This window comes from Hyposmocoma kahamanoa, unplaced genomic scaffold (assembly GCF_003589595.1).
Source record: "Hyposmocoma kahamanoa isolate Upper Pololo Valley unplaced genomic scaffold, ASM358959v1 239, whole genome shotgun sequence".
NCBI lineage: Eukaryota > Metazoa > Arthropoda > Insecta > Lepidoptera > Cosmopterigidae > Hyposmocoma > Hyposmocoma kahamanoa.
In genome coordinates this window covers 939,395-951,790 of record NW_020653756.1, presented here as the reverse complement: position 1 = coordinate 951,790, position 12,396 = coordinate 939,395, and the positions used below count along the sequence as shown (strand labels likewise).

Genomic DNA, 12,396 nt, shown 5'->3' with positions numbered 1-12,396 from the left:
CAAACATAATACTAATAAGGCGAATTCGTTAGTTTGTTTCTAGCCTTACATACTATTACAATTTACTGGTTTGCCCTCTTCTTAGGTTTTGCACAAGTGACTAGTTTGAAAGTTACTTTCTAACTGGTTACGCGAACTAATGTGTGACATATCTGGAGTGCGATGAAAATCTTACTAAGGCTAATTAATAGATTGAATTGTATTTGATTAAACACTTACTAACAAGTAATAACTATATGCTCATACTCCTAAAAAATAGTCATAAACGTAAAAAAATAAATGCTTCTTTTCATTATCACACGTTTTCATTTTCTCATTTCCCCACACTCTCATACATTTTATTTTCTTGCCTCTCTATGTAACATTCCTGTCTTCTTTTCTATAAGTTTAATTTTAAAATTTTCTCATTTCATTTTGTCTTTCTCTCAACCCATCTCTGTGTTTTCAATGACATACATACAACGAACATTACCTACAACCTACAATTTACTGTACAAATGGCAGCTGGATCCGAGCCTATGTGACGGTATCTTTGTTACGCTGCGTACAACTGCATAAACCCAAACAATTATTATTATAAATAAGAGTAGGTAATGACGGTATCCACATGCAGTTTTGATAAATGCCACTCCAGTCTTGCTTGGTGTACCTTGCCGAAAACTCGGATAAAAATTAATAAATAAAAAACTTTAACAGTTAAAAAATACCTTAGTCTATTATTATGTCTACACGTTGATAAGTTAATAGCGAAATAATTAATAACGCTGTTGAAACATCCTCATATTAAAATGAAATAAATAAACAACTGAATTGAATGACAGGTTGAATTTTGAGAGGTATAACAGCCGTTTCAAAATATGAATTTTCCTAAAACAGTGAAACTTCTGTAGTCTTACGTTACTATTGTATTATATTAAATTTAAGTCCTAAGAGTACATAAGTTGTTCTCACTGCGTAGATTTATGACAGTTAACGATCCGCAGTGTAGTGTACTGCAATATATTACGGCTCTCCACTAGGAGTCGTTAGTTGCGAACTGCATAATATCAGAGAGGTATACCTTCAGCAATAGACGTCTGCCTGCTAACGGTGAATCGATGATACATACAAGCACAGGAAAAAAGCTCTTTTAAGCGTTGCCATTTATTTGCAGCAGTTCTTTATGCCGTTTTGTGTTTTATTAAAGAACAAAGGGAAGGGTATATTTTGGAAAAAATAAATTTAGCCATTAAATAAGATCATTGGTTGGGTGTGATATGGGAATGAAAAACATAAGGTGATGTACAGTCGAACACAGATTTAGCTTACTATGCTAAGGTAGGCTGCCACGGATCTATTACTTAAGACAAGATTTTGCCATGGCTCACATATAGTATATTACTTAAGATTTGCGACGTTAAAATAAAAAACAAGTTCAAAGCTATGTCCGACTCTATGTAGGACGTCCAACGGCTATGCGACAAGGCGATAAAATACTTCAAATGTTGTAGATGATGTAAGTTGCTTCAAGGATACATTATTTTATTTTTAAAAGTAAGTATTCAAAAAACTTCAAAAGTTCGCCCTCATTTGTGTATTTGGGAAAGGCGCATCTATAGAATAACCGTTCAATTATACAATTTTTTAAAAAGAACAAACTCGAAACTGCCTACTATATATTATGGTGTTTGCAATGAATTTATCAAATGTTCAAAATGAGATCCATCTTCTTATAAGTAAATTCTCAACGTTTTGATAAGTACCTAAGCGCGACAGTGGCACAACTGCAGCGCTTCTAGTCTAATATTCGAAATAATACCCCACAATTCCGTTTATAAGTCCACATTGTTAAATTGCTTCTTGTTTGTTAAATCTTTCACGTATCGCATATCACGCATCACGTATAAGATACTGTCAGGTCTGGAGATATCACAGGCGATGTGTATTGATCCAGGAAGAATTCTAATAATAACACACACACTCAACATAGCCCCGCACTAGGGAAACCCTGTGTCGCGGGTGCCATGGATACACACATAGACAACCACAAATTACAATCAAACTGACGAGAGCAATAAATGTAGGCCATACAAATATTTCGCCCGGCACGGGAATCAGTTAAAAAAAACAATCATTAAGAGATTCGGCTGTTCTCAAGACTGTTATGAGCCCGGTCTTGAAGTACAAATATCGACAATAAAACGTATTATAATTAATTTTCCTAAAAGTAAAATTAATACTATGGGAATAAATCGTTTTTCGAACCTTTCGATCGGCATCGTAAAAATACAGAAATTTTTTTTTTACATTTCGTCGGTTAACAGTATTTAAAATACTTTCCCTCTGTGTCTCATAGCCGTGGGACACCCTGAAGCATATGTTCCTGTATGAAGATAAAAATTTCCTCGTCTTAAGCCCTGGCGCTATTTCCACGTCCTTTTAGCAAACGCATCCTATTAAGGTTACTCGTCCGGATCAGATCCGACACGATGCAAGAGAAAAACTCTCTATCCTCAAATTCTGCGATTCCAGCGCTGACATCAACTACATAGTTTGGATCAGCGTAATAAGTTTGAAGTAAACGGATCTTGTTTCTTTCACTCAGCTGCTGTACTTCAGTCATCATCCAAGATAACATTTCTTGGAAAACACTTTGATTCTGTAGGTCGCTGTCATCTTCATCGCTGTCTTCGTCGGATTCATAATACGGCCCAGCTTGTAAATATTCTTCATCTGTAACGAATTATAAGATCGATTCTAGATTTGAAGCTTGAAAAATAGAGCAACATTTTGACTAGCCTATCAGTGAATAACACTGCCACGGTGAAAAAACGTGAAATGAGTTGACAATTACTATGGTTATATAATAGCAACGATTCCTAGACACAAGACTTCTCATAGCATATGTAAAGTTCCCTAGCAATTTTCTAGTTAAAGACTTGAACCTTTAACAGGAGTTTACATTGTTGGCAGTTGCTAGCAACGGCCTGTGTAAGGTATTTGTATTGCAAATTGTACCAGGCCCGTAGTGGACACAAGAACTGCAATTTGTACCGGGACCGCGATTCAGATCATTCAGAACATTCGAGTTATAACGTTCGATTCGGATACGATATCGTTATCCAACAACGTTTATAAAGTTAGTCGGCGAATATAGATTATAAAAAAAAATATCCTTTTGTATACATTTTTAACACTATGAAGGCCTAAAATAAGGAATGCATTAGTCTTGCATTAAAATAAATTAATAAAATTGAACAAAATCCAGACTTTATTTAAAATAATAAGATTATCATATTACGTTCTTGCTTTGTAAACAATAGGACGTTCGGTAACTTTCATACGATAACTGTGTTTTGAATAACGTTTGTAGCATTTGCCGGTCAAGAAGTATGAGTAATTGTACGAGTGTGACGTCATCCCGGTTCGGTTTCGAATACGATAGTTTGACGTTCGATTCGAAGCAGAGGCCGTGAGTTCGAATCAAGGGGTCGATTCAGAACCTTACGATAACTCAGTTGTCGACCGATTTCTTTTGCATTTTTATTCACAACACCCGAATCGAACGTCAAAATGTCGTATTCGAAACCGAACCGAAATAACGTCACACCCGTACGATTACTCGAACTTCTCGACCATCAAATTCTACAAACGTTATTCAAGAACAGTTATCCAATGAACGTTACCGAACGTCCTATTGTTTACAAAAGCAAGTAATAAAGGCTGGATTTTGTCCAATTTTATTGATTTATTTCAATGCAAGACTAATGCATTCCTATATTTGAGGCCTTCAAAGTTTCGAAAATGTATATAAAAGAATTTTTCTTTTTCTTATCTATTTCACCGACTAACACCGTAAACGCTGTTGTCTAACGATATCGTATCCGAACGTTCTGAATAGCTTGGAAAGTGCCCTTCGATTCGAGAACGATATCCAATCGAAGGATTCGGTTAAAATATCGAGGAGTTCTGAATAGGGGTCCTGAGGTAGCACCTCTGAGTTTTTCGTAATTTACAATGATTTACATGCGAAGTTTAATTTGAAAATTACCATGAGCTTGTCGGTGAAGGAAAACAGCGTGATGAAACCTACGTCGGAGAAGGTTCACAACCCTCGGAAAACGTGTAATGCGTCGGGAATGAGAAGATACCCGTGCCCAACTGTGGGACGTATAAAATGGGCGGATGATGAAATGGACGAAATAGATTTTCCTTTTACGAAATTGTACTCGAAAAACGATATTATAGCGTTTAAACGCACGAAACGTTTTCTTTTTATACTTATTTTCCAAAAACGTGGTTTATCGAATTAAGTCACTTTATATTGAGGATGGGAATTTGCCACACAAATATTTACACAGACGCTAGCGAGTAAGGCCTTTTGTAAGACTAGGGTACCGAATTAAAGAAATGATTGCACTACCTGGAACATTTTGTCTTTGTAAATGTGTTCTACTGGGAATCGAATTTGCCATAAACCATTGAGAATTCTCCGAACCAATGGAATTGCAAAAATGGTATATAAATAAGCGCAACATAATGTTTAACATTAATTAACTGAAAAATGATACACCAATGAAGTTTTATCTCATTTTATTTGCTCTCAATGGGTTACTAACTACGAAGCGCATGAAGTTTTAGTATATCGTCCCATATCCATGTAGGAAACTCGAAAAATAAGAATGGAACATTGCCCAAAGTGTTACCATACATAAAATGTATTCTCTAAAAGACCTAGGCTGCCCCGCGCTTTCGCCTAGGTGTGTTCATGAGAAGGTCCATATCCAAGATGACGTCATCGTCGCTCTCATCCTCAGAATCTTCGTATTCCTCGTGAAATAGTTGATCTGAATGAAAGTATAGTAATCTTCAATTTTGGGCCATACTTTCCTGGTGCATAACGTTACTATGACATTCAAGTTTGGGCTGTCTGAACAGATAACATAAAAGCAACACTGAGCCATGCAAAAAAATAAAGCTTGACATAATAATATTATATTTCCAATAACAAATGGCTGACAAAAAAGATTTAATGAAATAATTTCTTCAATGGTCACATTTTTTATTAGGAATAACAAACTGACAGCTATTAACATCAATAATGTTGCCACATTTAATTGTGTTTGTTATGGATGTTTGGTTTAGTTGTCAATGGACTTACTGAAACTCAATCAGCCAAAATGAAGCTGTACATATTTTTTTCTATTAAATAAAAAATTAAATAAGTTATATTGTAACTAACGCCATGGATCCAAGTGTCCACAATTAATGATTTATTCATTATTATTATTATCATTTTGACCTACGAGAGAGTCAATGAAGTTGATCCTTTCATATAACACTATTTTTATTTCATCAAAAACCAACAACCCACTAAACATCAGTTTATAAACTCTAACTAAAAATATACAATACACACTGATTAAGTGAAAATTTCAGTCTCACTAGCGCCAAATTTCAGTGTCAAAAATAATTTATCAGCCATTTTAAAATTACATAAAACATTGTGTAATGTAGTCTTAGTGCCTTTATTTGTTTTTGGACAGGATAATGACCATTTGCCCTGTTGTTATTAGTAAGTTGTTTATGCTAAAAACGTCAAATAGCCCTGAAAGAGTAGGTACCTTTTAGAATATGTATTTATTGTAGTAATATTCGAGGCACTTAACTGTACCTACATAATATGTGTGTAATGTTTCTTCTCGCATCTTTGTAGATAGAATCACTTACCAAGCACAGGAGGTCGGTGGACATCCAAGTCAAGGTCTACTTGGTTACACTCCTGTTCATCAAAGCACATATCAGGTGCAATGGTTCCAGAAGTTTGTGGGTCGTCCATATCAGGAACAGATGGGATTTCTTGCTGCTGCTGTTGCCGTTGCAGGTCTTCAGCTGTCATGGGTCTCTGATCTCGAGTGGCCATTGGGTCTCTGTGAAAATATTTTAAAATATGTGGTTAATGTTTTTACTTATTTTTACTGTTGCTTTATGACAGTTCGAGTATTATGATTAGGGTGGCTATATTCACCACTATCAACTGATCTATTGTGGTCATCACTAATTATAGTTCGGAGCCCAGGTCAACAGCATTAAAGAACTGAAGAACTTTCCTGGCTAAAACAAGGAATAACGCCCATCAGAGGGCAACACTAGGTGAGAAGATGCACGGGAGTTTCATCCGCCTCGTAGTAGAATCTACACTTTCTATTTTCTCGCTGCCTATATGTGACATGTGTTTGTTCAAGCCTGTCAAAGCTCTAGTCAGCCAGCATACTGATACCATTCCTGTCCAGTGGTGGAGCTTATCTACAATGTTTGGCACTGTAGGCACAGCTGGAGTAAATTGACTGGCCAGGTGCTCATAGAAATGCAGGGCATCCTGTACGGATATGGGATGGGGGAAAGGGATGTAAGCTGAAATTATGCAGCTATCATGTGATAACATATAAAAATACCTAGTTGTATATATTCATTTTATCATTTACTTGAAAGCCTTTGTTTATATACATAAATTCATGAAGAATAAAGATATCCATAATATTAACCTTAGAACTAAGTCCAAACTCATGGTACCACAATTTTGTTTAACTAAGGTAAATGATTCTTTTATGGGGAACTGTATACATTTTTACAACAAGATTCCGGAGAATACATTAAGATTATCATTCCCTAAGTTTAAAACTTACATTAAAAGTATTTTAATTGAAAAGACATTACAAAATTGAAGAGTATGTTTTAGATAAAGAAGTATGGAGAGACAACAAGTCTAGATTCCACACAATTATGATTCAAACTTTATTCCATAGCATTTAAGTTTATTTGAAAAGAGCAATCCCTAGATTTTCTTGCTCGTTCTTCTCAGGGAGGTCAGCGTAGTGAACGAGCAGTAGTCAAGTGTAAAAATGTTACCTATGGAATAAATGATTATTTGATTTTGTTATCAACTAAATCTGATGCTAGCTTGAATTTGGTAAGAGAGGTAGGTATATAATTATGTATGTTGGTAAATTTTAACTTATATTAATGCCATTTAATTGACATGCAATGTTTTAGATTCGTACAAAATTTCATAAAGTAAGCTTTTACACATACCCTGGCTGTCGTAACAACTTCTCGAGCTTAACTTTCAGGCTCTCCAATTGTAGCCGTTCAATCTGGAATAAGCAAAGGCACTGCAGAAGGACTATCTTTAGGTAATAAAACGTTTTAATAGGTAAGATTGATTGTTGTAAACGCGTTACTTCCACTTCTTAGGCATCTGCGTCAATCAATATAAAACGATACAGCAATGGCGCATGTGCGAAAAAAAAATTATTTAACTCAATTATTACAGCGGGAAATACGATTATCAATGCAAAACATGAAAAAAGTTAAATTTAAACTTACATGAAGGCAATTTCTTTGGTTTCTAACGTTTTTTAATGCTTCCAGAATCCACCTTTCCTCAGCGCGTAATTGTATTTCCTCAACTAAGTAGTTGTGGGCCATTCTCAGGTGTAGATCTTAACGCTGCTAACGCTAAAACCTCTTTGGCTAAAACGCTAGGAAATCAATAATAGTGCCTTGCGCATTAAATCATTTGTGTTGGAGCGGGGGTTGGAAGGGCAAGTTTGAATGGAAAATGCACAAACTAATAAGAGATACTACGTATGGAAAATGGTTTTGTTTTTGTTTAATTTACATTGACATTGACAATGACAAAACCTTAGACTATGGAATTTTTTTTTCCATCCTCTAAGCACAACACAATGATAACAATGAAACGAACATGTATTATTTTTAATTATTATTTATTTATTAAGCACTGGCCACAGAACCATCAGCCTGAAACTGTAACAGTACTACAGCAAATAATTAAAATGGAAGAGCAATGTTTAGAAGATTTATATTACCATAGTTTTTAAGTAATTTGTGACTAACACTATATCGATATTTTATCCGAAATAAAGATTTGAATTTGAATTTGAATAAAGTATTTTAAGTATTAAACTTAAAACGTAATAATCTTATTAAAAAATAAAATACATACATATACATAAACTAAAACAAATTCATACAAATAGTGTAACTACCCACAGACTACTTAGTGAACTACCCTATGAATTTATTTTGAAAATTAACGTAAGACGATTTTTATTAAGTCCTTGTGTGATGTAGAAAAACTTTAAAACAAATTAGAAAGATAGTGAAATACTGCAATCAGCTTGCGTATGTAGTTCGTACTTATGTTAATGTATACATACAAAAGTGACGGGTTTTGGCAATTAGAATTTTAATTTGTTCAAAGTTGGAATACGCCGCGTTGAGTTATTTGTTTCTTGTTCAAGACTGATGGTTCTTTATCAGCGTACTTTTTGCTTAATAAAGCCAATGCGCAAATTCCTTAGACTATTTAAACTACATACTTACTCTTTTATTGTTTTCCATCCTCTAAGGCAGATTCTAAGCGCAAATTAGATGCACAAATGTAAGCAAATTGTATTAATGGTAGTAATATAGACGATTTAATTTATGTTTAATTTCATTAGATTTTGTAGTCGAAAAGTGGTCGCTTCTATAACGTGTAATTGATTTCTTGAACGCATGTCATAGTCAAGATAAAAATAAAAAATATACGATCCGGACACTTTTTCGAATACATTTTTATCCAACGGCTGTATATCGTCTTATAGAATTGTTGCGAAATTGTAAAGTGCGAATAAACTGCTTTGTTAGTATCCGAGCGTATTTTTAACTTTAATTCTTCTCCCGAGTCTCTTGGTGGGCAAAGTTTTACACAAAGCTCTTGGGTACAAAAAGTAAATGACACATAATTGCACAAAAAAGGCGCATTTTGACATTTTTAATAATACTAGAGTTGAGTTGAGAAACAGCCAGTTGCGCCGGCTGGTGCGTGTGAAAATTTATTTTTATTGTTTGTTGCTTTCTTACTGTGTTATGTTATTAGTACTTAATGGATCCTTGCTTTGTGGACATTACAATAGAATTTCTGTCGGTTGCATTCCACAACATTCTATATTACGTTTCTATATACCCAGCAAGCATATTTGAAATAAGAAAGAAGTACAACGTTGTTGTTTATCGCTCTACACATCCTGAAGTGAATGAATACATTAATTTATGTCTTAAAAGTATTGCAGAATGTCTGAACAACAATCAGTTGACACGTATAGAGTTTGCAGTTACTAATGGTGAACATGAACCAATTTTAAAGTTTATCTTTGATATAACTATCAATGAAAATTTCACGGATACGACTGACGCATACTTAATCCAAACTGAGCAGAATCTACGTGCTTTTTGCCTCAGTTTAGCATCAATGACTAGAAAATACACTAATACACTGGACGACTGCAGTTTTACTATCAGTCTTCATACAAACGAGTCTACTGCTGTTGCAATGGCTTCAAACCCGGATTTTGAAGAATTCCCCCTTGTAGAGGTGGACGACAGGAGTGAGGAAACAAATAAAATACTACCTTTAAGAAGGTTAGCAATAAGAAATTATAACCTGGACACATACATAGAAATAAAATAAAATTTATTAACACATTAGGTATTTAATATTTATTGTATATAATTAAACCAGAGATATTGTAATAAGTAATTCTGTAAATATAAGGGAGTTGTCCAACTTATTAATGTGGAATAGTCAATGCGATGGTGTTTTACTTGTCTTATCGATAAGCTGTTCACACAAACATTCGACGTTATGAGGACCATCCGTCGTAGTTGCAAATTCGCAGGGAGCAGATACGTTGCCAACCTGTGTTGATTCGCATTAGTATGAATGGATACAAAATGCACATCTTTTTCACTCTTAAATTCATGGACTCAAGCTTTTTCTCATTGGCTTAATGCAATTCTGCATCAATAAGTGTGGTGCCTCCCTAATACAACACAATAAAATATAAAGTATTGTTCCCAAGTCTGTTTCTTATTATGATGCTTGTTGTAAAATCACGACAACTAAATCTGCAGTTTAGTAACGAAGTATATTGGAAACATTACTGCTGTATTACACCAAGTTCTTTCCTAGAAGCAGACCAGATTTTGCAATCACACTATAAACTACTAAGTTGTGTAAGAATTTGTGTGCTACTTTCCACAACCATGGATATAAGACATGCAAATATGTCTAGGGTGTAATTTTCTTGTGAAAAGCATTACACTATTAATTAAAGCCTTTATTATACCCTAATTTCATAGTAAGGCATCTCAATTTACAATAAATCTCGTCCCAGTCTATATAAGCCCCAATTAACTTCCGTACATTATTTTCATTGTCCACATATCCATTTCTACTATGTATAAGTCTAATATTATCGAACACCAAAATATCTCCTTGCTCACTTTTGAATTTTCCTGCAAACTTATGGCATAACTGGAGAAACAAACTATAAGCTCTGTACCAGGGTTCGATATTTTCAATAGGAGTGAGAAAATGACTCGATCTTTGAGGAACAGAGAAGTTAATTCTTTGAACTTCTCCGTATTTGTCCAAGGTAATGATTGGAGCTCGGTACAGCTTGAAGAATTCACGTCCATCTTCAGTACCCATGTCATTCCATTCTATGTCAACCTCAGTCAATAGTTTGTATTCCTCTGGATGGTTTTTTTTAATGTATTTTGCTATGTAATGACCGTCTACCAGAAGATTTTCTCCACCCTTGCTTACAGTTTGAACAAAGCAATGTAGTATGTTGATACCAGGACCATATTCATAATACGGTAAATCTGTATGCATTTGCAAGTTATTGCTCAAATAAGCTAGATTGTTTGTATTTGAAATGTGCTGTACCACGAATTTCACTCCATAATGACTTCTCTTAATAAAAGCAACTCTGTCTATAATTGCATCAATTGCGTTTTCAGAATTTGGTGTATTTTTAACTATAGCAACACCATATACAGATAGCTTATACAGCCAGTTGTAAAGTGCTTCATCTGTCTTCACAATCTGGTTATAGTCATGTTTACTACATATATCATTAAACTCTTCACCATGCCAAGTTATTTTAGTTGGTTTGTAAATTACTTCATCATATTTCCTCTGGCTCTCTGGAGTAAAGTTTCTTATTTTTAACCAATTGTATTCAAAGTTAGATTTGTGCCCGTCTTCCCAAGTAACTTGTATTGAATCTTTACCTTCAGTAATCTCCTTGGGTTTGATCTTGAGATGTAAGTCACTCCAATAAACTCTACTTTTTGCTGTTGGATGAAAACACTGCTCGCACAGGCAATTATCTCGTAGCCAGACAAAAGGGAACTTTAAAACTTCCCCATCAACAGTTACTGTTAACAATTTGTCCATTTTTCCAGCGTAACAATTTACTTCACGTCTTACACTGAGTGAGTTTAAAGTGTTACTGAGGGATTGTATTGGATCGCAAGCACAATAAATATGTTTCTGAATTGATAAAAGTTAGGCGATATTGCGATAATTTTATCACAAAATGAGACCATTAGTTATTTCGTTATTACAATAACATGGTAGTATAGGTAATAATAAAATTGTTTATATTACAATAGTATATAAGTGGTGCCTAATTACAAATCAAGTAAAAGCACGGGCAATCAAAAGTGGTATGAGACAATAAGGTCGGCGATCTGGATGACGTGGCGGAATTTTGTACAGACTGGTATTCTGCTGTAGCTTACCTTGTTATACGTTTTAGCTAGCTATTTTAGCTCTATAGAAGTTCTTATAGCCGAAGCGCAGCGAGTGACACTTTCTTGGTATCCAATCAAATTGCACAATCAATCTACGATATATGAAATTTGAAATTCCTCCACCGATATGCTGGAAATTTGAAATTATCTTAAGAATACAATTCTATAGATCGTGACGAAGTCCAAATTTCGAATTTCGGTCCGTGGAAAAAAAAGAAAGATATTTGCGCGCGAAAAAGTATAAAGAACTCTGAAGAAAGAACAATGGGACAGACCAGCGCCTTTCGGTAGGGAAACGATTGTCAAATCTATGCTAAATACCGAATGTGCAGGGTGCAGGGGGGACCTTTTACTGAAATGTCGGTACTCTAAAGCAAAAACCGTATTCTATACTTTAAAACAAAGAATGGTTCTACGTCCATGGAAAATTAGTCGCAATCTACACTGTGAATGTCAATCTCATTCATTCCTCCAGCGGCGACTACCAGGGGAAAATTGAGAACCCGAGAACCATTAAGAGCTCTCATGCCAAAAAATTTTGACGTTGGCTCCGCCCAAATTAATGAAACAAATATATGCCTGAAGTTCGCGTGACATGCGACAGGAGATGTTGAATTTTGCGCATTAGAAGTACCAAATTCGTTTTAGCGGAATAACTCTAAAACTAAAGGGATTAAAAAAAAATCCGTAGTGACAGTATAAAATTTTGACTTACAAACGAACAACCTGTATATCGACCCGGAT

At 34.8% G+C, this 12,396-nt stretch overlaps 3 protein-coding genes across 6 annotated transcripts; 1 reads left to right on the top strand and 2 right to left on the bottom strand.

Annotated features, from left to right (window-relative positions):
• Positions 1 to 14: 14 nt before the first annotated feature.
• On the bottom strand, positions 15 to 7,582 carry LOC113228739. 4 transcript variants are annotated; one of them, XM_026462104.1, is made up of 5 exons: positions 7,366 to 7,582; positions 7,072 to 7,133; positions 5,710 to 5,909; positions 4,691 to 4,826; positions 2,574 to 2,712 (listed from the first exon to the last, which is right to left on the bottom strand). In XM_026462104.1, the coding sequence occupies exons 1-4, from the start codon at positions 7,465 to 7,467 to the stop codon at positions 4,714 to 4,716; spliced, it is 477 nt and encodes a 158-aa protein (XP_026317889.1). In that variant the 5' UTR covers positions 7,468 to 7,582; the 3' UTR covers positions 2,574 to 2,712; positions 4,691 to 4,713. The 4 variants fall into 4 exon arrangements, with proteins under 4 accessions (XP_026317887.1, XP_026317889.1, XP_026317890.1 ...); XM_026462105.1 differs by having other exon boundaries at positions 2,590 to 2,712; positions 4,686 to 4,826; XM_026462102.1 differs by lacking the exon at positions 4,691 to 4,826 and having other exon boundaries at positions 15 to 2,712.
• Positions 7,583 to 8,736: 1,154 nt separating this feature from the next.
• LOC113228728 (mitotic spindle assembly checkpoint protein MAD2B) lies at positions 8,737 to 9,654 on the top strand. The gene has a single exon (XM_026462089.1). It carries the CDS (start codon positions 8,933 to 8,935, stop codon positions 9,515 to 9,517), a length of 585 nt encoding a protein of 194 aa, XP_026317874.1. The 5' UTR covers positions 8,737 to 8,932; the 3' UTR covers positions 9,518 to 9,654.
• Positions 9,655 to 10,096: 442 nt separating this feature from the next.
• On the bottom strand, positions 10,097 to 11,581 carry LOC113228727 (gamma-butyrobetaine dioxygenase). Its single transcript, XM_026462088.1, has one exon. The coding sequence runs from the start codon at positions 11,291 to 11,293 to the stop codon at positions 10,154 to 10,156; it is 1,140 nt and encodes a 379-aa protein (XP_026317873.1). The 5' UTR covers positions 11,294 to 11,581; the 3' UTR covers positions 10,097 to 10,153.
• Between the last annotated feature and the right edge of the window lie 815 nt (positions 11,582 to 12,396).